This window comes from Neolamprologus multifasciatus, chromosome 7 (genome assembly GCF_963576455.1).
Source record: "Neolamprologus multifasciatus chromosome 7, fNeoMul1.2, whole genome shotgun sequence".
NCBI classification, from domain to species: Eukaryota; Metazoa; Chordata; class Actinopteri; order Cichliformes; family Cichlidae; genus Neolamprologus; species Neolamprologus multifasciatus.
The window spans coordinates 53,031,833-53,058,328 of record NC_140445.1 but is presented as its reverse complement, the minus strand read 5'-3'; the positions used below and the strand labels follow the sequence as shown (position 1 = coordinate 53,058,328).

Genomic DNA, 26,496 nt, shown 5'->3' with positions numbered 1-26,496 from the left:
TTGGTGTAGCAGTCGGTGTTCCAGTTGTTGTTGTAGAATGAGTTGGTGTTGTTGTAGTCGGGGTTGTAGAATGAGTTGATGTTGGTGTTGTATTCGGTGTCCCAATTGTAGTTGTAGAATGAGTTGGTGTTGTAGTCGGTGTTCCACTTGTAGTTGTAGAATGAGTTGGTGTTGTTGTAGTAAAACCTGTTGTTGTAGTCCAGGTTGTAGTTGTAGAATGAGTTGGAGTTGTAGTCGGTGTTCCACTTGTAGTTGTAGAATGAGTTGGTGTTGTAGTCGGTGTTCCAGTTGTGGTTGTAGAATGAGTTGGTGTTGTTGTAGTAAAACCTGTTGTTGTAGTCGGTGTTCAACTTGTAGTTGTAGAATGAGTTGGTGTTGTAGTCGGTGTCCCAATTGTAGTTGTAGAATGAGTTGGTGTTGTAGCCGGGGTTGTAGTTGTAGAATGAGTTGGTGTTGTTGTAGTAAAACCTGTTGTTGTAGTCCAGGTTGTAGTTGTAGAATGAGTTGGTGTTGTAGTCGGTGTTCCACTTGTAGTCGTAGAATTAGTTGGTGTTGTAGTCGGTGTTCCAGTTGTGGTTGTAGAATGAGTTGGTGTTGTTGTAGTAAAACCTGTTGTTGTAGTCGGTGTTCCACTTGTAGTTGTAGAATGAGTTGGTGTTGTAGTCGGTGTTCCACTTGTAGTTGTAGAATGAGTTGGTGTTGTAGTCGGTGTTCCAGTTGTGGTTGTAGAATGAGTTGGTGTTGTTGTAGTAAAACCTGTTGTTGTAGTCGGTGTTCAACTTGTAGTTGTAGAATGAGTTGGTGTTGTAGTCGGTGTTCCACTTGTAGTTGTAGAATGAGTTGGTGTTGTAGTCGGTGTCCCAATTGTAGTTGTAGAATGAGTTGGTGTTGTAGCCGGGGTTGTAGTTGTAGAATGAGTTGGTGTTGTTGTAGTAAAACCTGTTGTTGTAGTCCAGGTTGTAGTTGTAGAATGAGTTGGTGTTGTAGTCGGTGTTCCACTTGTAGTCGTAGAATGAGTTGGTGTTGTAGTCGGTGTTCCAGTTGTGGTTGTAGAATGAGTTGGTGTTGTTGTAGTAAAACCTGTTGTTGTAGTCGGTGTTCCACTTGTAGTTGTAGAATGAGTTGGTGTTGTAGTCGGTGTTCCACTTGTAGTTGTAGAATGAGTTGGTGTTGTAGTCGGTGTTCCGGTTGTGGTTGTAGAATGAGTTGGTGTTGTCGTAGTAAAACCTGTTGTTGTAGTTGGTGTTCCACTTGTAGTTGTAGAATGAGTTGGTGTTGTAGTTGGGGTTGTAGTTGTAGAATGAGTTGGTGTTGTTGTAGTAAAACCTGCTGTTGTAGTCCAGCTTGTAGTTGTAGAATGAGTTGGTGTAGTAGTCGGTGTTCCACTTGTAGTTGTAGAATGAGTTGATGTTGTAGTCGGTGTTCCACTTGTAGTTGTAGAATGAGTTGGTGTTGTAGTCGGTGTTCCAGTTGTGGTTGTAGAATGAGTTGGTGTTGTAGCCGGGGTTGTAGTTGTAGAATGAGTTGGTGTTGTAGTAAAACCTGTTGTTGTAGTCCAGGTTGTAGTTGTAGAATGAGTTGGTGTTGTAGTCGGTGTTCCACTTGTAGTTGTAGAATGAGTTGGTGTTGTAGTCGGTGTTCCAGTTGTTGTTGTAGAATGAGTTGGTGTTGTTGTAGTGAAACCTGTTGTTGTAGTCGGTGTTCCACTTGTAGTTTTAGAATGAGTTTGTGTTGTAGTCGGAGTTCCACTTGTAGTTGTAGAATGAGTTGGTGTTGTAGTCTGTGTTCCAGTTGTAGTTGTAGAATGAGTTGGTGTTGTTGTAGTAAAACCCGTTGTTGTAGTCGGTGTTCCACTTGTAGTTGTAGAATGAGTTGGTGTTGTAGTCGGTGTTCCACTTGTAGTTGTAGAATGAGTTGGTGTTGTTGTAGTAAAACCTGTTGTTGTAGTCCATTTTGTAGTTGTAGAATGAGTTGGTGTAGTAGTCGGTGTTCCAGTTGTTGTTGTGGAATGAGTTGGTGTTGTTGTAGTCGTTGTTGTAGTTGTAGAATGAGTTGGTGTTGTAGTCAGTGTTCCACTTGTAGTTGTAGAATGAGTTGGTGTTGTAGTCGGTGTTCCAGTTGTAGTTGTAGAATGAGTTGGTGTTGTTGTAGTAAAACCTGTGATTGTAGTCGGTGTTCCACTTGTAGTTGTAGAATGAGTTGGTGTTGTAGTCGGTGTTCCACTTGTAGTTGTAGAATGAGTTGGTGTTGTAGTCGGTGTTCCAGTTGTAGTTGTAGAATGAGTTGGTGTTGTAGTCGGTGTTCCAATTGTAGTTGTGGAATGAGTTGGTGTAGTAGTCGGTGTTCCAGTTGTTGTTGTGGAATGAGTTGGTGTCATTGTAGTCGTTGTTGTAGTTGTAGAATGAGTTGGTGTTGTAGTCGGTGTTCCACTTGTAGTTGTAGAATGAGTTGGTGTTGTAGTCGGTGTTCCACTTGTAGTTGTAGAATGAGTTGGTGTTGTAGTCGGTGTTCCAGTTGTTGTTGTAGAATGAGTTGGTGTTGTTGTAGTGAAACCTGTTGTTGTAGTCGGTGTTCCACTTGTAGTTTTAGAATGAGTTTGTGTTGTAGTTGGAGTTCCACTTGTAGTTGTAGAATGAGTTGGTGTTGTAGTCTGTGTTCCAGTTGTAGTTGTAGAATGAGTTGGTGTTGTTGTAGTAAAACCCGTTGTTGTAGTCGGTGTTCCACTTGTAGTTGTAGAATGAGTTGGTGTTGTAGTCGGTGTTCCACTTGTAGTTGTAGAATGAGTTGGTGTTGTTGTAGTAAAACCTGTTGTTGTAGTCCAGGTTGTAGTTGTAGAATGAGTTGGTGTTGTAGTCGGTGTTCCACTTGTAGTCGTAGAATTAGTTGGTGTTGTAGTCGGTGTTCCAGTTGTGGTTGTAGAATGAGTTGGTGTTGTTGTAGTAAAACCTGTTGTTGTAGTCGGTGTTCTACTTGTAGTTGTAGAATGAGTTGGTGTTGTAGTCGGTGTTCCACTTGTAGTTGTAGAATGAGTTGGTGTTGTAGTCGGTGTTCCACTTGTAGTTGTAGAATGAGTTGGTGTTGTAGTTGGGGTTGTAGTTGTAGAATGAGTTGGTGTTGTTGTAGTAAAACCTGCTGTTGTAGTCCAGCTTGTAGTTGTAGAATGAGTTGGTGTTGTAGTCGGTGTTCCAGTTGTAGTTGTAGAATGAGTTGGTGTTGTAGTCGGTGTTCCAATTGTAGTTGTGGAATGAGTTGGTGTAGTAGTCGGTGTTCCAGTTGTTGTTGTGGAATGAGTTGGTGTCATTGTAGTCGTTGTTGTAGTTGTAGAATGAGTTGGTGTTGTAGTCGGTGTTCCACTTGTAGTTGTAGAATGAGTTGGTGTTGTAGTCGGTGTTCCACTTGTAGTTGTAGAATGAGTTGGTGTTGTAGTCGGTGTTCCAGTTGTTGTTGTAGAATGAGTTGGTGTTGTTGTAGTGAAACCTGTTGTTGTAGTCGGTGTTCCAGTTGTAGTTTTAGAATGAGTTTGTGTTGTAGTTGGAGTTCCACTTGTAGTTGTAGAATGAGTTGGTGTTGTAGTCTGTGTTCCAGTTGTAGTTGTAGAATGAGTTGGTGTTGTTGTAGTAAAACCCGTTGTTGTAGTCGGTGTTCCACTTGTAGTTGTAGAATGAGTTGGTGTTGTAGTCGGTGTTCCACTTGTAGTTGTAGAATGAGTTGGTGTTGTTGTAGTAAAACCTGTTGTTGTAGTCCATTTTGTAGTTGTAGAATGAGTTGGTGTAGTAGTCGGTGTTCCAGTTGTTGTTGTGGAATGAGTTGGTGTCATTGTAGTCGTTGTTGTAGTTGTAGAATGAGTTGGTGTTGTAGTCGGTGTTCCACTTGTAGTTGTAGAATGAGTTGGTGTTGTAGTCGGTGTTCCACTTGTAGTTGTAGAATGAGTTGGTGTTGTTGTAGTAAAACCTGTTGTTGTAGTCCAGCTTGTAGTTGTAGAATGAGTTGGTGTAGTAGTCGGTGTTCCAGTTGTTGTTGTGGAATGAGTTGGTGTCGTTGTAGTCGTTGTTGTAGTTGTAGAATGAGTTGGTGTTGTAGTCGGTGTTCCACTTGTAGTTGTAGAATGAGTTGGTGTTGTAGTCGGTGTTCCAGTTGTTGTGGTTGTTCCACAATGAGTTACACATCTTTGTATGTCCTCATTAAAATACGGTGTGTCTTCTCCACACTCAGGGTAACAACCTGCATTAATGAAAAACAAAAACATTGTTAAGTTACAGCAATTTCATATACTGATTTCGTTTTCTTGTTTTAATTAAAAAGTTCTTGAAACGAGGACAGTGGTCCAACTAGTTTCACAGTTTTTTAAATAAATGAGTGAAGTGGGGATTTGCTACCTTTCATGTCTTCAGTTCTCACCTTTAACACAATCGAATATATACATATATGCTTACCTTCAAGTTGGTGTATATGAAGGGAGTGCATATCATTAGGACAAATTCCTTCTGGATTGTCACAGGTCTTGAGGCAGTGATTGGAGTTGTTATGAGTTTAGGTGGGACACATTTTATAGTGCCATGTGCATTCACCTGGTTTATTGTAGTAATCACAAAATACAGCTAGAAAGAAAAAAAACAACAGAAATGTGTGTAAATGAAAAAGCAAGCTTAAGCCTATTTACTAGATGCTAGTTTTCAATAAATCAAACTAAAATAGAAGACCTGATGTACATTTTTTAGAAATGTTAATTAAGTATGAATCTTATGACCTTATCACCTCTTAAAAATTGTCAGTGTCATATTTTACAAAAACCCCCATACACACAGACACAGCCTTTGGAACTTCAGGTCAGGGGTTCCTGACTAGAGATGGACCGATCCGATATTACGTATCGGTATGGTCCAATACGGACCTAAATTACTGGATCGGATATCGGCGAGAAATAAAAAATGTAATCCGATCCATTAAATATCAAAAAAGCACCTCGGAAAACTTGCAACACAGCATAATTTGGCTCATAACCGTAGCACTCGGAGCAATGTGCTCATGTGATAGAGCGGCTGTGTGTATTTGTAGCCTTGCTACCAAACCAGCATCTCATCTCCGAGGAAGTTTTCCCAGAGAGAAGTAAAGCAAGTGTGTAAGTTCATCTCTGATTGTTTGTAAAGCATTCCCACATTAAGCTTAACAATCAATATATGGAGCGACTGCCTCTCTCTCTCCCTCTCCTGCTGCTACTTCAATCGTGAAACTGCTTAATGATCAGCTGATCGGCTTTTCTGTTGGGAGTCCGTCTCTCTTCTTTGTTTTTGGCCCACTTTACACCAGAAAGAGGAAACCAGCGGCTGAGCAACAGCAGCACATTTAAGCTTCATAAGCTGTTGTTAGAATTTATTTAATATTACTTTCTACACCAGGATCTTTTTCTACGTAGCTGACGGCTGGTAACTGTGCAGGGGCGGATCTAGCAAAGTTTAGCCAGGGGGGCCGATAGGGCATTAACAGGGAAAGGGGGCACAAAGACATACTTTTCTTTCTTATTCTCATCTAAAATGTCTAGCTTTTAATTATTTAATAATTATCTGAATCTTACACCCAAAGTTTTAATCTGATGTAAAATATATAGAAGTCCATTACTGTATATAGTAACTGTTAAGTCTAATAAACCCTAGTAAGCTATACTACTTTTTCCTTTGGGAAGATACCGTCTGTGCAGTCTGGAGTTCTGTTGAAGAAAGATGTTGAATCTATTTAATTATTCTTGAAAAATAATTTATTTCTGTGAATTTTTTTTTCACCCTGCATCAAATTAAAGTTGATTACATCGATTAAGCATCATGGAGGTGGAGGGTGGGGGGTGGTTCCCTATTTTGCTGGGAGTTTGCAACCCTATTAGTTAGGTTGCTTAATATTTCTGCTAAGTACTCTTTAAAATACCAGAATAGAGAGGATTGAGTAGGTTTAAGTTTATTAGATTGATCAGTGTTGCTGAACTATGAAATATTTGGCGTGCAGTGTATTTTTTTACATACAGGTGTAACAGAATAGCTTTAGTGTTGTTGTTTATTTAAACTTGAGTATTAACTTATACAAAATGCAGCAAGATATTTAAAAAAGCTGTTTTTTTGATAAAAAACACACTATATCGGATTCATATTGGTATCGGCAGATATCCAAATTTATGATATCGGTATCGGACATAAAAAAGTGGTATCGTGCCATCTCTACTCCTGACCAGGGTATATGAATCTGGTAAGGGTCCCTAGCCCTTCCTGTCGTATTCAGGTCGAATCTGACCAATTTAGAAATTTAAAAACTCATAAATATTGTGTTTTATATCCGATTGTCTCAAGGTCTTATAACATCTTCCACGCTATGCACTTGAACATTTAAAAGTGATGAGGACCTCTTTTGTTGAATTTTGAGTGTTTTAATCAACTATGTTACATCTGTGGTGTTCCATAGAAAATGAATGGCACAGTATGTACCACCGGCAGATAGAGGAACTGGCTGACATCCAGATATACTTCCAGTAACAGGACAAAGCTGGACTGAAAGACAGCACAGAGGCAGCATGGGAACAAACAATAAGTATAAGATCCAGAGAGGAAGGGGTCAACCACACCAGGCAAGACTCCAGGTGCAGGTTGTGTAAAGATGTCGCTGACACAATCTGGCACTTAACAGGAGGATGCTAGCAGGCAGGGCATACATAGAATGTTATAACCAAGTGGCTGGCATAGTATAAAGGAAAATCTGTGCAGAGTATGGAAGTTCCAAGTTTAAAATGCAGATACAGACAGAAACTGGTGATGGTTAACCAACCCGATGTAGTAATGTGCTTGTGGTTAATCGGAGCACTCAGTGCCGTGACCAGCAAGCTAGGCTCCAGCAGATCCCAGGAACAACATCTGAGATGTCTGTCCAGAAGAGCGCAGTGCTAGTGTGGCAGGATGAATGTTATTCTTTGGTTCCACCCACTTTCAGCCTGGCACATTAGGGGGCGCTAGTATAAATAGTGGCCCTGTGAGCATTCCTGGATCGCTTACCTGAGATCTCCTTGGTGGTCACCTGACTTTCCTTTGGTGTGGCAGAGATTATTCTGAAGCCTCCATCGCGGCTGGTAGGTGTTTACCCATCGTAGTGTGTGCATTACCTTACTTGATGGTAAACGGATATTGTTTTTAGGGCATAGCTGTGGAAGCCTCCTATGAGCCCCTGCTCATGTTTCATGACGCGGGGTTATTCGGTACGTAATTCAATTTCGTCTCGATTCTTGCCTTTTATTGTTTGTTTTATAGTAATTATTTATTATGCTTTGCAGGAAGTGTGGGCCTTGGTTTTACGCAACGCCACACTAACTGAAGTGCTGCTGCTTTGCTTTGCTTGGCTTTTACCGTCTGTTCCCGTTGTGAAGTTTCTTTTCCTGCTGCTGTCCGCTTTTTAACGTGGACGTCGGCGTGGACAGCGGCCATATGCACGCCGGTTATGGGAGTCAGCTGGCGTACATATTGATGAGCGTATGATTAATTTATAGTCGGGCAGACGGCTAGTTGGAGTAATACGGCGATCCCGTTTGCTCCAGATTTTAAAGTTTTATCCCGATTGTTGTTTTTCTGTTTTTGATTTGTAGTTTGGATTTTTGTTACACCACTGGTGGGAGGCCCTTTTTATAGCTGCAGATCACCAGTGTGGTCCTGCAGTAGGGTTATCCCCCAGTGCTATATTAATTTTGTTATCTATTCAACTTTTCTTTGTTTCTTTTATTCAGATGCGGAGTGCCGACGTGGAGGAGACCAGGGTGCCTTGGTGGTGGGATCCCTTGAGTGTACACACCTGCCTTGTTTAAGTTTATTAGTGTGAGTGTGTGATTTTTGTGTTGCACTTGTGTCTTGGTGTGTTTTCTTTTGAGTTTGTGCGTGGCATCCCTGCCCCTCCACTGGTAAGCCTCAGCTCTGAATATATTTTAAGCATATTTGTACATGGATTTTTATGACTGTGTTTTTATACTGTGTTTTAGATAATTGTTAATAAATTGTCAATTTGTTTTAACATTGAACCTCGTCTCTGTACTGAGTATAACAAACCTAACTGCCTTCGTGGTGATTAGTGTTACTGATTATTCTCTGGGTGAAATTCCCAGAGTGGCGTTGTCTTTAAAAATTGTGAAGAGTATTTACTTTATTCTCACCTCGTGCTGCCACAAACTTGGCGTTTGTCGACAGGATATACTCTTTAAAAACAGAGACGTGTGTTCCTTTTTATTTTTTTATTATTATCTGGTGTAACGTAAATTGTTTTTTAATTTATTTTGTACAGGATAAAAGCAAAGCAGCAGCTACTTTGGTGTTGGATTCCACAGCTGTGTTATAGAGATGGAGGAAGAATTACAGGAACTCAGGGACTTGATTGCGCAGCTAAAAGCAGACAATGAGAGGCTGCGTCAGGAGAGGGCTGTTGGGTCAGGTACAAGTGCTACACCTTCTACTTCAACTGCATCATCTGTTAACCCCCCAACTGCTAGTGTCTCTGTAGCAGAGAGACTAGTTTTTGTGCCCCGTGACAGAAAATGCCCCATGTTTAGAGGAAAATCAGGTATAGGGTTGAATGAATGGTTGGAGGAAATAGAAGGTTGTGCTAGGGCACGTCATTTGTCTTTGGCTGATAAAGCATTTTTCCTGTTTGACCACCTGGAAGGGGAAGCACGTGAGGAGATCAAATATCGCTCTAGTGCAGAGAGGACTGATCCCACTAAGATAATCACTATATTGCAAGAACTTTATGGCTGTTCAGACTCCTATGTAGCATTGCAGGAAGCTTTCTTCTCTAGAAGACCGCAGGAAGGTGAGACACTGCAAGAGTTTTCCCTTGCCCTCTTGGGTCTTATGGAAAAAGTTAAATCGAGTGCCCCTAATGGCATGCCCAATGCTGATGTTTTACTAAGAGATCAATTTGTTGAACAGGTCTTAGACAGTACATTGCGGCGGGAGTTAAAGCAGCTAGTAAGGAGGCAGCCAACCCTGACATTATTAGAGATTAGAGGGGAAGCTATTAGGTGGGAACGTGAAGGGTTGCCTAGTGGCGTTAGACATAGAAGCAGTTCTGTCCCTTCTGTCTATGGCATTCAGTATGGGGTCCATAGCGGTCCTTCAGGAATAGCCCAGTCCACCCATCTGTTTGAGATGAGTGAGATGAAGGAATTGTTAAAGCGCCAGCAGGAGCAACTTAATCAGCTAACTCAGAGCATTGCTCGATTGCAGGGCCCCCATCAAATGTCTCGCTCGGGACGGAGCGATTCCATTATATGCAGATGTTGTCAGCAACCTGGACATTTTGCTCGGGAGTGTGATGGGGAACGTGTTCCTCGTTCCCGGCCTCCTTCGCAGGCCCCTCGGCATAATCGCAGGCACTCTCCCTTAAATACGGCTTCGGAAAACTAGCACCCTCCGTACTGCCGAGCCACAGTTCGGGTGGGGTGTCTATTGGCTCAAGGGTTGTTTCCAATGGTCCAGAGGCAGTCTCCAAATTAGTTTCATCCTGTCCGCATATAGATGTGGACATGGGCGGTATAAAAGTACCTTGTTTGGTTGATACAGGGTCCATGGTGTCTACCATTACTGAAAGTTTTTTCCGCCAGCACTTTGAGTCCTGGGGTCAAGAACATCTCCAAGCTTGTCATTGGTTGCAGCTTAAAGCGGCTAATGGTTTGTCTATTCCCTACCTTGGCTATATAGAGCTAGGTGTAGAGCTCTGTGGTGAATTTATTCCACAGTGTGGCGTGTTGATCGTTAAGGATCCGCCAGGTGCAGGACCTTCTATGGTTCCAGGTGTATTGGGGATGAATGTGATTCGGAAGTGTTACCACGAGCTTTTTGGGCAACATGGTGAAGCACTGTTTAGTTTGGGCTCTGTCACAGAGGCCCCTAAATCCCTTGTGCATGCGCTGCAAAAGTGTCATGATGTTAGTACAAGAGCCCCACCGGACTGGTCTGGCCATGTGAGAGTGAGAGGTAAGCGAGCATGTTGCATTCCAGGTGGTGTAATGAAAATAGTGGCCGCCACCTGTTCTGAGCAATATTCAGGCGCCACAGTGTTATTTGAACCCAATGATTTTAATTTGCCTGCTGGACTTTTAGCGTCCCCTGCATTGGTTCGAGTGGTTAGAGGTACTGCATACATACCAGTTGTTAATGTAGGGACCACCGCGGTTTTGCTTCATCCCAGGACCATTATGGGGACCCTGGAGGATGTTCACGTTGTCAGTTTGCCTGCTGGTGTGACAGAGATACCCCATAACATAGCAACAATGGCATCTCACACCGCCACTCCTACTGTGCAGGATCAGATGGAAGGGATTGATTTGGCTAAACTGTCAGCAGAGGAACAGGGACAGGTGAGGTCTCTCCTTAAGAAGTACAGCTCGGTCTTTTCTGCTCACGACACTGATTTGGGTTGCACTAACTTGATCTCTCATGACATTCCGCTCTTAGATGATATCCCCGTGCGGCAGCGTTATAGGCGCATCCCCCCTTCAGAGTATGAGGTTGTGAAAGAGCATATTAACCAGTTACTAGGCGCTAAGGTGATTAGAGAGAGTAGCAGCCCCTATGCTTCTCCCATTGTACTCGTTAAGAAAAAGGATGGCAGCCCACGCATGTGTGTGGATTAGACAAGACAAGGAAAGATGCATTCCCCCTGCCGCGCATTGAGGAATCCCTAGATGCGCTGACTGGTGCCCGTTGGTTTTCCACCATGGATTTAGCCAGTGGCTACAATCAGGTCCCAGTTACGGAAGAGGATAGGCCCAAGACTGCCTTCTGTACTCCTTTTGGCCTATTTGAGTGGAACCGAATGCCCTTTGGGCTCTGTAATGCCCCTAGCACCTTCCAGAGACTAATGCAACGCCTTTTCGGTGATCAACAGTGCCAGTCTCTGCTTCTCTATCTTGATGACATTGTAATCTTCTCATCAACAGTACAGCAACATCTTGAGCGGCTGGATGTGGTGCTAGGTCGGCTTCAGCAGGAGGGTTTGAAAGCAAAGCTTGCCAAATGTGCCTTTTTCCAGCGGGAGGTTTGCTACTTGGGCCACGTCATCTCCGATCAGGGTGTCTCCACGGACCCTGGCAAGGTTGAAGTGGTGGCTAACTGGCAGCCTCCTAAGACTGTTTCAGAACTGCGGTCCTTTCTTGGGTTTGCCAGCTATTATCGCCGTTTTGTAGAGGGTTTTGCCAAGCTGGCGGCACCTCTGCATAGACTGGTGGCAGAATGGGGAGGCAGAAAATCAAAGAAGAGGTCAGAGCATGGTGTAATGGAGAACTGGACTGCAGAGTGTGCTCAAAGTTTCGAGGCATTAAAGACTAAACTGACAACAGCACCAGTGCTGGCATATGCAGATTTCACTTTGCCTTTTATTTTAGAGGTGGATGCCAGTCATGGCGGCCTAGGGGCAGTGCTCTCCTAGGGGCAGTGCTCTCCCAGGAGCAGGGAGGTAAGGTGAGGCCAATAGCCTATGCCAGTCGGGGTTTGAGGCCTACTGAGCGCAATATGCTAAATTATAGCTCAATGAAGCTGGAGTTTTTGGCACTTAAGTGGGCCATGACTGAGAAGTTTAGAGAGTACTTGTTGGGCCACAAGTGTATTGTTTACACTGACAACAATCCTCTTAGTCATTTGTCTTCTGCTAAACTTGGGGCTACTGAACAGCGCTGGGCAGCTCAGCTCGCTTCATTCGACTTCGACTTAAAGTACAGGTCAGGAAGGAGTAATAAGAATGCAGACGCTTTATCTCGCCAGCATCCGCCCGATCCTCAGGAAATTAAAGCCATGGTTCCTGGTACAGCCTTGCCTGAGCCTCTTCAACAAGCCTTGCAGCTGGGATCAGCTGAGGTATCCCAAGCTGCCATTACAGTTCTGCCCCATCTCACTACTCCTGATCTTCATGCCCTCCAACAGGTCGATCCAGTGATAAAAGAGATCCTGGTGTTCTCGAGACGGAAGCAGCGACCTAGCTTCGAGGAGCGGCAGCAACTTGCCCCACCTGTTCTGGTGCTGCTACGACAATGGAATCGTCTGATTGAAAGGGATGGAGTTCTGTATCGTCAGGTTCATCGCCCTGACGGTGCCGAGGTGGTACTTCAGCTTTTGCTGCCTAGTGCACTAATTGAGCAGGTGCTGACCCATCTTCATCAGGACCACGGCCATCAAGGTGTGGAGCGGACCCTAGCGCTTCTCCGCTCACGGTGCTACTGGCCAGGTATGTCTGCTGAGGTAGCTCGCTGGTGTCAGAGATGTGAACGTTGCCAAGTTGCAAAAGACACCCAACCAGCAGCTCAAAGTTTCATGGGACATTTGTTGGCTTCTCGACCAAATGAAATCTTGGCCATTGATTACACACTGCTTGAACCTTCCCGGAATGGGCTGGAGAACGTCTTGGTAATGACTGATGTTTTTAGCAAGTATACATTGGCTGTCCCCACTCGTGACCAATGTGCTGCTACAGTGGCCCAGGTTCTCGTAACAGAGTGGTTCTCAAAGTTTGGTGTACCGGCGCGTATTCATTCTGATCAGGGTCGTAACTTTGAAAGCTCCCTGATCCAGCAGCTCTGCAAGTTTTATGGTATTGAGAAGTCCCATACTACTACTAGTGTGTGCATTACCTTACTTGATGGTAAACGGATATTGTTTTTAGGGCATAGCTGTGGAAGCCTCCTATGAGCCCCTGCTCATGTTTCATGACGCGGGGTTATTCGGTACGTAATTCAATTTCGTCTCGATTCTTGCCTTTTATTGTTTGTTTTATAGTAATTATTTATTATGCTTTGCAGGAAGTGTGGGCCTTGGTTTTACGCAACGCCACACTAACTGAAGTGCTGCTGCTTTGCTTTGCTTGGCTTTTACCGTCTGTTCCCGTTGTGAAGTTTCTTTTCCTGCTGCTGTCCGCTTTTTAACGTGGACGTCGGCGTGGACAGCGGCCATATGCACGCCGGTTATGGGAGTCAGCTGGCGTACATATTGATGAGCGTATGATTAATTTATAGTCGGGCAGACGGCTAGTTGGAGTAATACGGCGATCCCGTTTGCTCCAGATTTTAAAGTTTTATCCCGATTGTTGTTTTTCTGTTTTTGATTTGTAATTTGGATTTTTGTTACACCACTGGTGGGAGGCCCTTTTTATAGCTGCAGATCACCAGTGTGGTCCTGCAGTAGGGTTATCCCCCAGTGCTATATTAATTTTGTTATCTATTCAACTTTTCTTTGTTTCTTTTATTCAGATGCGGAGTGCCGACGTGGAGGAGACCAGGGTGCCTTGGTGGTGGGATCCCTTGAGTGTACACACCTGCCTTGTTTAAGTTTATTAGTGTGAGTGTGTGATTTTTGTGTTGCACTTGTGTCTTGGTGTGTTTTCTTTTGAGTTTGTGCGTGGCATCCCTGCCCCTCCACTGGTAAGCCTCAGCTCTGAATATATTTTAAGCATATTTGTACATGGATTTTTATGACTGTGTTTTTATACTGTGTTTTAGATAATTGCTAATAAATTGTCAATTTGTTTTAACATTGAACCTCGTCTCTGTACTAAGTATAACAAACCTAACTGCCTTCGTGGTGATTAGTGTTACTGATTATTCTCTGGGTGAAATTCCCAGAGTGGCGTTGTCTTTAAAAATTGTGAAGAGTATTTACTTTATTCTCACCTCGTGCTGCCACACTAGGAACAGCTAATATATATACACAGGACCCTCAAGCACCACCTGCAAGAGTCTGGGTGCAATGTGTGTCAGGCAGGGGCCAGGAGTGGAGGCCCTGGCAGATCCCCAGCTCCCAAGACTAGCAATTGGGAGATGGAATGTCATCTCTCTGAAGGACCCTGAGTTAATGCATGAGGTTGAGAAGTACCAGCTATATTTAGTCGGGCTCAACTCAATGGATGGCTTGGGCACTGGAACCAGTCTCCTGGAGAGGGGCTGGACTCAGTCTGGAATTGCCCTGAGTGTTAGAGGCGAAGGTGGCTTGCTGAAAGTACGTTGGGGTTTCTCCCGGTGGACGAGAGGGTTTGTTTCCTGTGCCTTCAGGTCGGAGAATGGGTCCTGACTGTTGTCTGTGCTTTTGACTGACGGTTCAGAGTACCCAGCCTTCTTGGAGTCTCTGGGCAGGGTGCTTGAGGGTGCTCCACCTAGGGACTTTGTTGTCCTACTGTGAGACTTCAGTGCTTATGTGAGCAATGCAAGTGAGACCTGGAGGGGCTTGATTGGGAGGAATGACCTCCTGGATCTGATCCCGAGCGGTGTTTTGTTGTTGGACTTCTGGGGAAATCACAATTTGTCCATAACAAACACCATGTTCGAACATAAGAGTGTCCATAAGTGCACGTGGCACCAGGACACCCTAGGCCATAGGTCGATGATCAACTTTGTAATCGTATCACCAGGCCTGTGGCCATATGTTCTGGACACTCAGGTAAAGAGAGGGGCTGAGCTGTCAACTGATCACCACCTGGTGGTGAGTTGGATCAGGTGGTCGGGGAGGATGCTGGACAAACCTGGCGCACCTAAACAGATATAGTAAGGGTGCGCTGGGAACACCTGGCAGAGGCCCTGGACCACAAGATCTTCAACACACACCTCCGGCAGAGCTTCAACAGCATTGCGAAGGAGACTGGGGACATTGAGTGTAAATGGACCGTGTTCAGCACCTCCATTGCCAAAGCCACTGCACTGAGCTGCAGCTACAAGGTGGTTGGTGCCTGCTGTGGTGATAACTCCCGAACCAAATGGTGAACACCAGAGGTGAAGGGAGCCACCAGACTGAAGTCCTATTGGGCTTGGTTAATCTTGTGGCACTTTGGAGGCAGCTGATAGGTACCATCAGGCTAAGGGGATGTGGCTCAGGCAGTGGATGAAGCAAAAACTTTGTGTCGGAGGATTTTGGAGAGGCCATGGAAAAAGACTTTTGGACTGCCTCGAAGAGGTTCCACATCAAAAGTGGCCAGTTGAGGTAGTTTGGACATCTGATAAGGATGCCTCCTTGGTGAGGTGTTCTGGACATGCCCCACTGGGAGGAGGATCCAGGGAAGATCAAGGACACGCTGGGGAGATGTTATCTTTCTGCTGGCCTGGGAACACCTTGATGTCCCTCCTGACTAGGGATGGGTATCGTTTAGGTTTTATCCGATACCGGTGCCAAACCGGTACTTTTGAAATGGTGCAGGTGCTTAAACGGTGCTCAAACCGGTGCTTAAAGAATGGAGAACACAAAATTGGTCCAAAAACCTCTCATGTTCATCTGTTTTTTTGTAAAAAGATAACAATGTTAGCCTTTTCTGCAGCTATGGGGCATATATGGTATCACTCTTGGCTGGAAGCAGTGCTTAAACAATGGAAAAAACACAAACTTTGTCCAAAAACCTCTCATGTTTAACTGTTTCCCACGTCTTTGGTCATTTTAGCCTTTTTGGCCAGGGTGAAGGGAGTATCTGCCATCAAACAAGAAGACAGCCGCATGTAGCTATGATGGTGTATGCTAGTTCACCTTACTGCATTAATGTAATCATGTGGTTAGCCTACTCAACGTAAATTCCACACGAACAACATTAAGCTACTCACGCAGAGAAGAATGGCTGCTGCTGCCATCATCATCCGTCATCATTTCTGCTACACTGGCGGGCTAGGGGCCAGGACTCTACTCTTCGGGTTTTTGGGGAATGTTGCTAACTCCGGTGCAATAACAGGCAACCCACCCGCAGTAGATGTGCTCGGTGTGAGGTCTTGCAGCAAGCTATCAAATACGGCGCGTTTCTCGGCTTTTAAAAAAAACGCTATGGGTCGCCAGGTGTTTCATCAGATTCGAGGAGTTACCTCCTTTGCACAGTATCACCTTAAAGCACTTGTTGCAGGCTGCTGAGTTTGCATCTTTTGCTGTGAAGTACAGCCAGACTTTTGACCGCTTCGCCTTGGGCGTTTTTAATCTGTAGCTCTGCTCTAAAAGAACGTATGTACCTGGACCTAGTATCCTCGGAAAGGTAAAATGATTGGCTAGAATCTAAAGTGTATCACAGCTCAGGAAAAAAAAAGCACCGAAAAAAAGCACTGAAATGTGCGCTGCTTTTCGGTCTGGTTACTACCGTTTATGTCAGAACCGGTGCCATCATGGCACCGGATACCGGTACCCATCCCTACTCCTGACAAGCTGGAAGAGGTGGCTGGGGAGAGGGAGGCCTGTGCTTCTGTGCTTAGGCTGCTGCACCTGCGACACGGCCTCAGATAAGTGGAAGATGATCGATGGATGGATGGCTGGCTGGATGGTTTGTGTGTGTGTGTGTGTGTTTTCCCATAGTCTATTGCAGGGGTGCCCAATCCCAGTCCTCGAGAGCTACTGTCCTGCAGCTTTTGGATGCATCCTTGTTCCGACACAGCTGAATCAAATGAATGGCTTGTTATCAGGCCTTTTCCAAACTTGATGGCATGCTGAAGAGGTAATCAAACATTTGATTCAGCTGTGTTGGAGTAGGGATGCATCTAAAAGCTGCAGGACAGTAGCTCTTGAGGACTGTGATCTTGTGCTATATAAATAAATTGAATTGAATTGGAACTGAGAATGAGACAGTATATGAAGTAATTAACAAGTGTGAAAATAATCAAGATAATTTAACAAACAGGAAGTCAAGGCAAGACACCAGCAAAAACTATTAAAATAACAGAAAAATAATAAAAGACACCTACTAAGCACAGAGACAAGAAAACTCATGCTCAACATAGATAAGGACACGGGGGAGGCAGGAATAATACATTTAGCCACAAACCAAAAATACAATAATTATAAAACTGAAATGTGTCACAAGAATAATTAACCCAAAGCAAGAATCTCAGATTTTAAGTTTAAGATTAAAAAATAGACAAAAATCAAAACTTTGTACACTAAAGCAGCAATACAATCTAAATAGGAACATTCAGCAGTTAGTGCTGTCAGCGTTAATCTTGTTAAAATGATGTTAAAGCCATGACCGCATTAACGCTGCAAGCAATGTTCCCTCTAAGCTGCGCGCGTGCGCAATTGCGCACTGCTGGCACAGTCTCTGCACACCAAAAATCTGCAAAAATCAAACCTGAATTGAAATTAAAATTAAAACTTTAACAATTCTGTTTTGCAGTTTTAGTCAGTAAGTGACTGGCTGCTCCCGAATGGGATTAGAACGATGCCACCTTATCCCAAAGCGGCGTGGCTGATCAGGAGTGAAGCCACGTTAATGACAACGTGTACAACCATTGGAGAATTGAGCAGAACAATTGACTGAAAAAGTGTGGACTATACCACAGGCCACGTAAAACCAGAGTTATGATAAAAAAAAAAAAATGCAATGCTTTCTTTTTTCCTGAATACTATCGTTGTTGATATTTACTGTGGGAAGAAATGGTACAAACTGTGTTTTATAAGGAAAACTCTCTAAACACTCCGCCTGTGAGGAAAAACAACCCCCGTCGCCAGCGTTGGGGAGTAACGGAATACATGTACCGCCGTTACGTATTTAAAATACAAAATATGAGTAACTGTATTCCGTTACAGTTACCGTTTAAAAAGGGGGTATTTAGAATACAGTTACTTTGTTGAAATAAATGGATTACACGGCGGTACTTCCCTGTTTCATATTGTCGCGGGTCAGGACTGTTTGGGTTTTGTTTGACAGCTATGTTCTGTTGTTCCAGGCGGCAGTGTTTCGGTTGCCATGGTTACAGGGTGACGCTCTCTCTCTGCGTGTTTCCTGGGTGAGAGAGGCCTTTTGTTGTTGTTGTGCTAAGCTAATAGGCAGAATGCAACAGGTATAGCTCTAAAGAATGTAGCATCATAGGCAGTGTAGTCCGTGCTGCAGGGAGAATGGACTGTCATACACGTTATGTGTCTGTGAGCGAGGGAGGGAGAAAAAGGAAAAGTACGAGCTGTCATCGAGCAAAAATGGGAGCTGGAAGCATGTAAATATAATAACCACTGCAGCCAAGAAGAGTGTCTGACGAGCCCAGTTGTAAGTATGCTGTTAAGACTCGACTGTACACCGTGTTCGTGTTTTCCTCCGAAACAATAAGTTCCGTTGGAGCAGCCTTTCAACGCCTCTCTCTGTCTCTTGCAAGCAAAGTTGACCCAGACAACAAAGTAAAGCTAGTTTTCAGCTACGAGCTGACACGGAACCCAAGGTATTAGCCAGAGGTCCCTTTACTATGGTTCGGAGCCGCGGACCTTCAGTAACAGTAATAAATCACAGCAATAGTACATTCATGTAGTTGTAAACAGCATGATAATATATTAAGTAATCAAAAGTATTCAGAATACGTTACTCTCATTGAGTAACATAACGGAATACGTTACAGAATACATTTTGGGGCATGTATTCTGTATTCTGTAATGGAATACATTTTAAAAGTAACCTTCCCAACACTGCCCGTCGCCCGCCCTTTCCTATTGGTTGAACCCATGTCAACCAATCAAAACATGGCATTTAGTTGTTAAGAAACGGGAGGAAGTTTTAGGCGTGACGGCGGTGTTTTGAGATGTGAGAGATTTGCGAAGTTACACAAATCTTGTGTAGTTAGTGTGTAGTGTAGTCAGTAGTTTTGTTGTATGTCAGAACAATGAGGCGACTGCTGAATGTTACAGGTGTTATAGGAGTGATACATCTTCTTTTGTCAGGCCTGCAGGTATCAGGCTGTTGTTCTCCTTTATCTCATAGTGGACAGAAATTATTTTTTGGAGTGGCACAAGTAATTTTTGTGGCATCAGATTTGATGCAGAACAGCTGATTGTTCTGTAAATAGTTTGGAATGTTTATTTAAAAAAACACCTTGGCAGCATTTTTAGGTAAACAGCTACAAAAAACTTTGTTGTTTGCAAAACTCAGTAACATTTTTGAATAAGTAACTATGTAATTAATCGCCCAACATTGGTCATCATATACTGTATTTTGCAGACAGAGAGTTACAGAACTCTCTCCCAGACCACAGACCCATACTCATAATACAAGTCAGAGCTTTATTCATGAACAAGATTTTTTTTTAAATTTTCATTGTAAGTGGGCTAAAGCTCTTAAATAAAAGTAGTCTAACATAAATGTAAATGCTGTGATTTGATAATTTTAATAAACCATGTAACGTGGATGGATTAGATGCTGGCGTGACCACAGTCCACACGTCTACTGTTTCTCACAGTGGTCCAAGGGATCGCTCAGGGAGCTAACTTAACGAGCTGACTGAGCTAACACGGTGGCGCTGTGCAGCCCCATGCACGTTAGCATTAACGGAGTACTTGCCGTGTTAATGCGGTTATGGCGTCAATTTAACAAGATTAACGCTGACAGCACTATCAGCAATATTAAACAAGAAGCCAAACCTGAAGAACATACCTATGGCATGACGACAACAGTGCCTTTGTTCTATTTTTTCCCCTCTTATATCTAACGTATAACCGATGACTTAACATTTTTTTAAATTTAAATTTACACATGTATAGAGCTCAGCTCAGTTCTACTGTATATTAGAACCTGCGTGATTCCCAGTAATGAAACAAGTAGTAAATATATTTGTTAATTAAAATTTAATCAAGTCTATAAAAAGCTGTAATGTCATTTTATTTTGTGAGTGAAGAATAACTACTTACAACAGCTCTCTGGAGTTCTCCATGCAACACAAACACCGGCCTCAGCACAAGTCTGAGCATAAGCTGCAACCGCTGTGCAGAAACATTCACAGTCTCCTCCTTTGTCACAGGTACACACGTCTTTCACACAGTTTTCATAAAATGGAAGGTGGTCTACCTATTTAATCACGAAAAATGTATTAAAAATATGTGACAATATGTATGCTAAAATTAGCCATAGAACTCATTTGGACAAATTACAAACATAATACCGTATAGTGGCATTCGTTAAATGTGTCTTTTATGATATGACACATAGTTTTTGCCCAGTTTTCTCTGGGTGCTGATGTACAAGTTTCAAGATCAGCTGTCTGATCTGGGAAATTGCTGTACAGTTTCCAGCTGTTTGCAAACTCTAGTGGTTTGCTCACTACCAGCTGACCCTGGGTAGTGAAGTCATTCTTCGCATTACCATCAAAATTTCCACACAGGCCACACACCTCCCCCTGAAGAAACAAAAGAAGTTCATTGCTTTTTTTTTATAACACATGACATGTGTTCCATAAAGTATGTGTTCTGACTTTCACATAAAAAACAAGATGTGTATTTAAAGATAAAGGTTTATTTGACTCTTTCAGGAAGGGCCTAACAAAAAGGGAAAAGGGATTTCATTCTCACAAATATGCACTTGTAAATTGTGGCAGGGGTGTGGTCTTTGGCCTGCTGCAGCGGAGAAAGTAGACACACAGTCAATTTATGTACCTGTGCACCTATTCTCCTCGCCTCTGCACAGCCCCAAGAGCTCACTGTGACGCTTTCTGCGCTGCAGCAGGCCAAAGAACTCCCGCTGCCATAGAAATGTTTTCAGATATTACATTACATACATACAATAATTCATTTTTAAACTGTCACTTACAGAGTACTGTGGTTCCAGTCGGATTTTAACTGTTGCTTTATGATCCGATATAACTGTTAGACCAATGTCAAATTCAACGACCAGATAGAAACCAAGCTTCCTTTTGGTGTACTGAATCTCAGTACCATTTGGAGAAATGACGTCCCCTTCATTTTCAGAATCAAAATCAGAATAAGAATACTTTCTTAATCCCTAAATAAAATATGTGGTTACAGTTGCTCCAAGAAAGTAAGTGCAGCAACAGACTAAACTATATTAAATAATTCATTATATTACAAAGTAACAAAATATAAGAAATAGCTCCAACATATAAAAAATAGCTCAATTATAAACATCCAGAAATCAAACAGATTCAATATATAGGGTTGACACTACACTGTTTAACTTTGTTTGTTGTTTTCACTGTAAAAATGTGCAAAGGGGTGTATTTTTTGCATTTCTTTAATGTGCAATTTGAGTTGTACAGGTAGATAGTCACAGGTAGGAATGATTTACCTTTTAAAAGTGTGATTTCCTTTTCCTATAATGGAAAGTAAAGGGAGATTTCTTTCAATGTAATGTAAGATTGCAGTTAAAAATATTTTCCTCTACTTGCCGGTAGCTACATGGCCTTACCCCCAGGTGGATCCTGATCTTTCTGAAGCATATGGGGTTTGGAAGTTCACAAATCTCACTTTCTATGATAACAGTGAAGTTGTTCTCCCGTGTTTTATTGCCACATGTGTTCTTAAAAGAGACAAGCATTAGCATGTTTATTTTATACAGAGACTGCTGATCAAATCAAAATTCAGGTTGTCCTGTACTATTCTAAATCAAGTGTTAAATCTCTTTAAATATTGTAAAGTTAATTGCTTATTTGACAGCTGATGTTACTAAAAAAAACATATTACATATGCAAATGCACCTTGTGAACAAATAGAACAAATATGATAAGACTCTGTTACCACTAAAGAACTCTGAGTAATTACAATAAAATGAGCATACAATTATTTTTGATAAAAAGGCATGTCTTACCTTGACTACAGTGTAAGACATCTGTCCATGAAAGCCATATGAGTTCGCATCAAATGTAATATAGTGACCACTTCCATAAATAATACATGTTCCTGAACATTTATTGTCTGTGCAATCCCATTTTCCACTTTTGCAGGTGCTAAATGTTTCAGAAAGGATTGAAATTAAATACATTTTGTAATAAGACTAAAACTAATATAATATATTATCAGTTTCAGAGATGCTATGCCAATCAATCAATCAATCAATCAATCAATCAATCGTACCAGGTGTTGCATTTCTTAGAGATTTTTTCTCCACTGGAATAAAGTTTCTTCCCATGCTCACATGGGCATTGGTTTTCTTTTACACAGGAACCTTTACCATCATCGACAAGGCCTCTGGGACAGACACAGGCAGATTTACACTCAGTGGCATCCTGGAAGGATAGAAAGATCACAGTCATAGAAAAAACACAAAAAATAAAAAAATAGATGATTGGTAAAACCAACATGACATTGATAACACAAAGGCAGACTTTGTATCTACATTTTGAAAAAGCTAGTAGACCTAAAATGTAGGTCTTGATCAGCAAAAACAGCTTACGCATTCATTGTCCGGATTTGAACAGGTTTGAGCACACTGCACTCCAACATCTCTTTTGTCTGCAGTGGAGCAGTTGAAGTATTCTTTTGGAGAAGTGCATGCTGTAACAGAAGCAGGAACTACTTTAATATTCTGTAAATTAACTACAAATCAGTTTTATAGTAGAAAAAGAATATCATTAATAACTGACTTGAACTGACAGCTGCCAAAGGATCACAATGAAGAACTCCATCAGTGCATACACTAGAAAAACACAATGCAACACAAAAGGACTAAATTATAGTTTGTACCAATCTGATATATTGCTTGCATTACAGTCATGGTTAATCATTAGTTTAATTTGTAGTCCTTAAATAACTCACCAGTAGTCATTGTTGATGTTAATGGTCTTTCCTGGTTCAATGGTTTCATCATTATGATAACAGGGACACTTTGCTTTGGGGACACAGATGTCATTGTCATCTAGGTAGTGATTTTCAGCGCAGGAACAGCCGCCCACAGGCAAGAAGTCAGAGGTGCAGCTCTGCTCCTTTGAGCTCAGCGATCTGCAAGTCAGCTGACATCTCTGATGTATGTAAGAGAAGGTCTGAGATGCTGGGCAGTTCTTGGTGCATTTGTCTGTTTTATGGAAAATATGATAGTCATTACATCATAGTTTTGGACTAACTAATGAAGGAGAAAATGCCCATAAAACATCATTACTGAGCTGTTACTGCACACATCCTTTCTCCAGCCTATCAAGAACGCTCCCTTTGATGCACAAGCTCTTGCAAAGGAGGAGAAGACAGCACACAGGCAGTCCTCGCTCTTCTCACAGTTACAGCTAGCATAAATACATCGCTGCAGAACACAGTGAATATTTTTATGGTAGTACAGTCCTATTGAATTTAATTAAAGAAAAAAAAACAGAGAGGTTTTTTTGTACCTTGTAGTAAGTCTCAGCATCCACCACGGAATGGCACAGTGCAAAGGTACTATTTGGCTGTCGTAGCAAGGAGCACCAGTGCTTGGCAAACTTTTCTACAAGTAGATTATCAGTTTTGAAGATTTTTGCATTTATTGTATTTCTGGTGTGATTAGATACATATATCACAGAAAATCTGTCTTGAGCAGTAAAAAAATCAAAGGAATAATGCTTGATGATAATAGTTAACAACTTACCATTTTCCGTCCTAAGAGAACAAGGGTCATCAAGTCGTCCTTGTCCATCTTTGCATGAATAGTCAGTTTTCCAAGAATTACTAAAAGTTCCTTCTTCTCCCTCCACCATCCCCTGACGAGTCTTCATGTCATCAGACTGCATCATGTTGTAATTCCCACATAAACCTAAAGATTGCAGGAAGTCGAGTAAGTACAAAGGCTCTAAAAATATTGCCTCTATAACAGTTTTGAGCATATTGAAAGTATTTGTAATTCTTCTTTTTTTATTTTTAACCAGAATTTTTAATTACACTATGATGGCTGATGATGGTGAGAAAAAAAATACAACACAGAAATAATCACAATTACTGTTACCTTCAAGACCCATACATATTAACTGATAGTTGTACTTCTGATTATGGTTAATGGCTAATATAAAACCTACCATGCGTCTTTTCTCTGTAGCTCTGCTCCAGACTGACATAGACTTGCATCAGAGGCACATGCTGGATCTGAATTTGTAAACCAAAACTTGTCTGGAGCATGATGTGAAAGGATGAAGCATGGAATATACTGATGTCTCCTGTGAGTCAACAGAAAAATAAAAATCAGAAGATCATATTTGGGATAAAATGATCAACTACAATCTTAGTTTCTGATATACCTGAGTTATAAGGCAAAGTGACCTTCTGTCCATTCTTCTTCACTCTGCCTTCAGAGGTGAAAATTATGGCCTGAATAAAAAAAAAAAATGCTATTAGAGTGTGGCTCAGTGTAAATTATTATAATTACTATAGTTTTACACTCACATTGTTTTTGTCTCTGTTCAACTGAATTTTCAAGGTCTTGAGACAAGAGTCGTATTGTTGATGTGAACATCGTGTCAAATGGACCAGAATGGTAAAATTTGGACTCACATAATCCTGAAATACACATAGAGCATTATGAGTACAGCCTATATAAAATGCCACCTTAATATCAGAAGATTGCATATCTTTAACAGTTGGAGGCGTTGACTCATTCACCTTGCTTTTCACTTTAGCCAGAGTGTAGAAACAGTCTCCATGGAAGGTGAAGTCTTTACCATCAAAGGTGGTTATGTATGAACCCTGTTCAACTGAACATGTAGCATGCATTTGAAGGCTCTCACAAGACCATTTACCTGCAATGCATGTACTGAAAACACAAAGACTTTAAGGAAAAAGCACACACTAATGAATTAAAAATAATACTTTTTGAAAAACATGAAATGTGAAACATACCAATTTTCTCCCCGCTCTTGGTAAACCTCATTGGACTTGTAGACTTTGTCACGTTTGCATGGACACTCAGAAAGAGGAATACACCTTCCCGTGGAAACATCATCAAGCACAGTTTCTAATAAAGACGTGACATGATTTTAGACCGTATGTATTACTAGTACTTAAACATTTAGGCATGATGAGTACAAAGAAACAGCACCAACCAGGAGGACAGAAGCAGCCGTCTATATTGTGATCTTCACAAACTAAACTCGTGTCTGGGAATCTGCAGGTACTGATGCAAGGAGACCCATTCTCATAATATACCATCATGGGCAGACAATGTTTAGCTGCGAATATTAGAATATATGGACAAACAGATGGAAATTACAAGAGGGACCTGTGTGTATCATGTCAGAAACGGATGGACTATATAATAACACTCAGACCAGATTTTTATTTTGCTAATCTTATCTAATCTTTTCTTCTTCTTTCTTTCATATTTATGTTATTTCTGTTAAAAATAGAAGAAAAATAGATATGTAGGCAGATATCTTTAGCAAATTATTGAAGTTAATGCACATTATACTGTACAGTGATTGCTGAATGTCAATAAAAACTAAATAAAAAAAAGAATATGTAGAATACATGGATGAGATTTATTACTATTTATTGTACCACTGAATTAATAATCTTTTTTCTTCTTAATTCAATTTACATGTAAGTAATTAATTTTAAGAAAAAGTGTCCGGACATCAAACCACATAAACAACACTGGTGAACATTACCAACAATCTTTTCAGAATCTCAGACTATGAACTGCAAGATATTTGTAGTGCATCTGACACTAATAAAGAGTGGAGTATGTCAGTGTTACTAAGGGAATGCCAGATTTCTTTTAGATTATTACCAGCTAGATTTCAGTTTCCTAATGAGTTCAATCACTCTTCTGTGCATAAAATACTCAGTATTGTTACAGACACATTTCAATCTACGTATGCGTCCTACATTTCCATTGTTAAATTCGGTAGTAAGAAAACCAATTGCTCTCAAAATGCAAGTTTAATAATTTAATTTTGCAGGGAAATGTAACTCTTTATGTGCAAGAGTCAACCTCATGAGAAAGAAATAAAAATGACAACATAAAACCTTACCACACAACTTCGGAGTCCTTCAGTTGGGAGGTTGTCCTCCAGCATGGGAGCACTGTCGAGAGAACTCAGAGAGTGTGCTGCAGACACAGGAGCCATTTAAATTGCTACAGTGACACATATCCTTCACACAAGCCTGAATGTAAGGCTCAGGGTGAATCAGAGGAATGCAGGAGCTCCAGGATTCATTTTTAAAGAGGTCTTTGCAGACGATTTCCTTAAAGGGGCAAAAAAGAGGCATTGTTAATCTGTGTAGAAGGTTTTATGCAAATACACATAACCACATATCTATTTTTAAAGCTAGCTGGATAACAAAAACTCACAAACTCCTTGCAGGAATCCGTCATATTCTCAGTCTTCCCTGATGTCTGTACCGCTTCAGTGAGGTCTTCACAATTATTTGGATTAGCGGTTTTCCATCCATTGCCAAACGTAATGGGGCTGATTTGTTGACCTGTATCTGATGACATTAATCATTACATTCTAACTCCTGCATACTACCGATGAAACACATTAATATGAAATGAGTATACACCTTTATCGCGGAGGTCTGAATTGCCATTGAAATCTCCACAAAGTCCACAAATGCAATTAGCATATTCATCATCAATTTCCACCTGAAAAATGCAGAAATAGGTTTATTTATTGTTGTTCATTAAACAGTGAGATGACTAAACCACTGATTAATCAAAGGAAAAACCTTATTGTTACTTCTTGGTAAATGGTAAATGGCCTGTATTTGTATAGCACTTTACTTAGTCCCTAAGGACCCCAAAACGCTTTACGTGTTCAGTCATCCACCCATTCACACACACATACTTCTTCTTAAAAAAAGAAAAGAAAACAAGACCCTC

General features: G+C 41.7%; 3 protein-coding genes across 3 annotated transcripts; 1 reads left to right on the top strand and 2 right to left on the bottom strand.

Moving 5' to 3' along the window:
* Window positions 1-524: 524 nt before the first annotated feature.
* Window positions 525-4,469, bottom strand: LOC146515397 (uncharacterized). Its single transcript, XM_085164567.1, has 4 exons — window positions 4,434-4,469; window positions 1,327-1,706; window positions 940-1,080; window positions 525-756 (listed from the first exon to the last, which is right to left on the bottom strand). Exons 1-4 carry the CDS (start codon window positions 4,467-4,469, stop codon window positions 543-545), a joined length of 771 nt encoding a protein of 256 aa, XP_085020693.1. The 3' UTR covers window positions 525-542.
* Window positions 4,110-25,761, bottom strand: LOC146515395 (mucin-2). Its single transcript, XM_085166353.1, has 22 exons — window positions 25,646-25,761; window positions 24,716-24,841; window positions 24,513-24,627; window positions 24,276-24,426; window positions 24,060-24,173; window positions 23,915-23,984; window positions 23,696-23,833; window positions 23,272-23,436; window positions 23,036-23,130; window positions 22,824-22,950; window positions 22,473-22,728; window positions 22,301-22,353; window positions 22,111-22,211; window positions 21,792-21,943; window positions 21,526-21,664; window positions 21,127-21,237; window positions 21,007-21,031; window positions 20,512-20,657; window positions 19,868-20,101; window positions 19,617-19,773; window positions 4,434-4,598; window positions 4,110-4,221 (listed from the first exon to the last, which is right to left on the bottom strand). The coding sequence occupies exons 2-21, from the start codon at window positions 24,822-24,824 to the stop codon at window positions 4,531-4,533; spliced, it is 2,526 nt and encodes an 841-aa protein (XP_085022479.1). The 5' UTR covers window positions 24,825-24,841; window positions 25,646-25,761; the 3' UTR covers window positions 4,110-4,221; window positions 4,434-4,530.
* Window positions 6,924-10,642, top strand: LOC146515396 (uncharacterized). Its single transcript, XM_085166392.1, has 2 exons — window positions 6,924-7,838; window positions 8,299-10,642. The coding sequence occupies exon 2, from the start codon at window positions 8,355-8,357 to the stop codon at window positions 9,417-9,419; it is 1,065 nt and encodes a 354-aa protein (XP_085022518.1). The 5' UTR covers window positions 6,924-7,838; window positions 8,299-8,354; the 3' UTR covers window positions 9,420-10,642.
* Window positions 25,762-26,496: the final 735 nt, after the last annotated feature.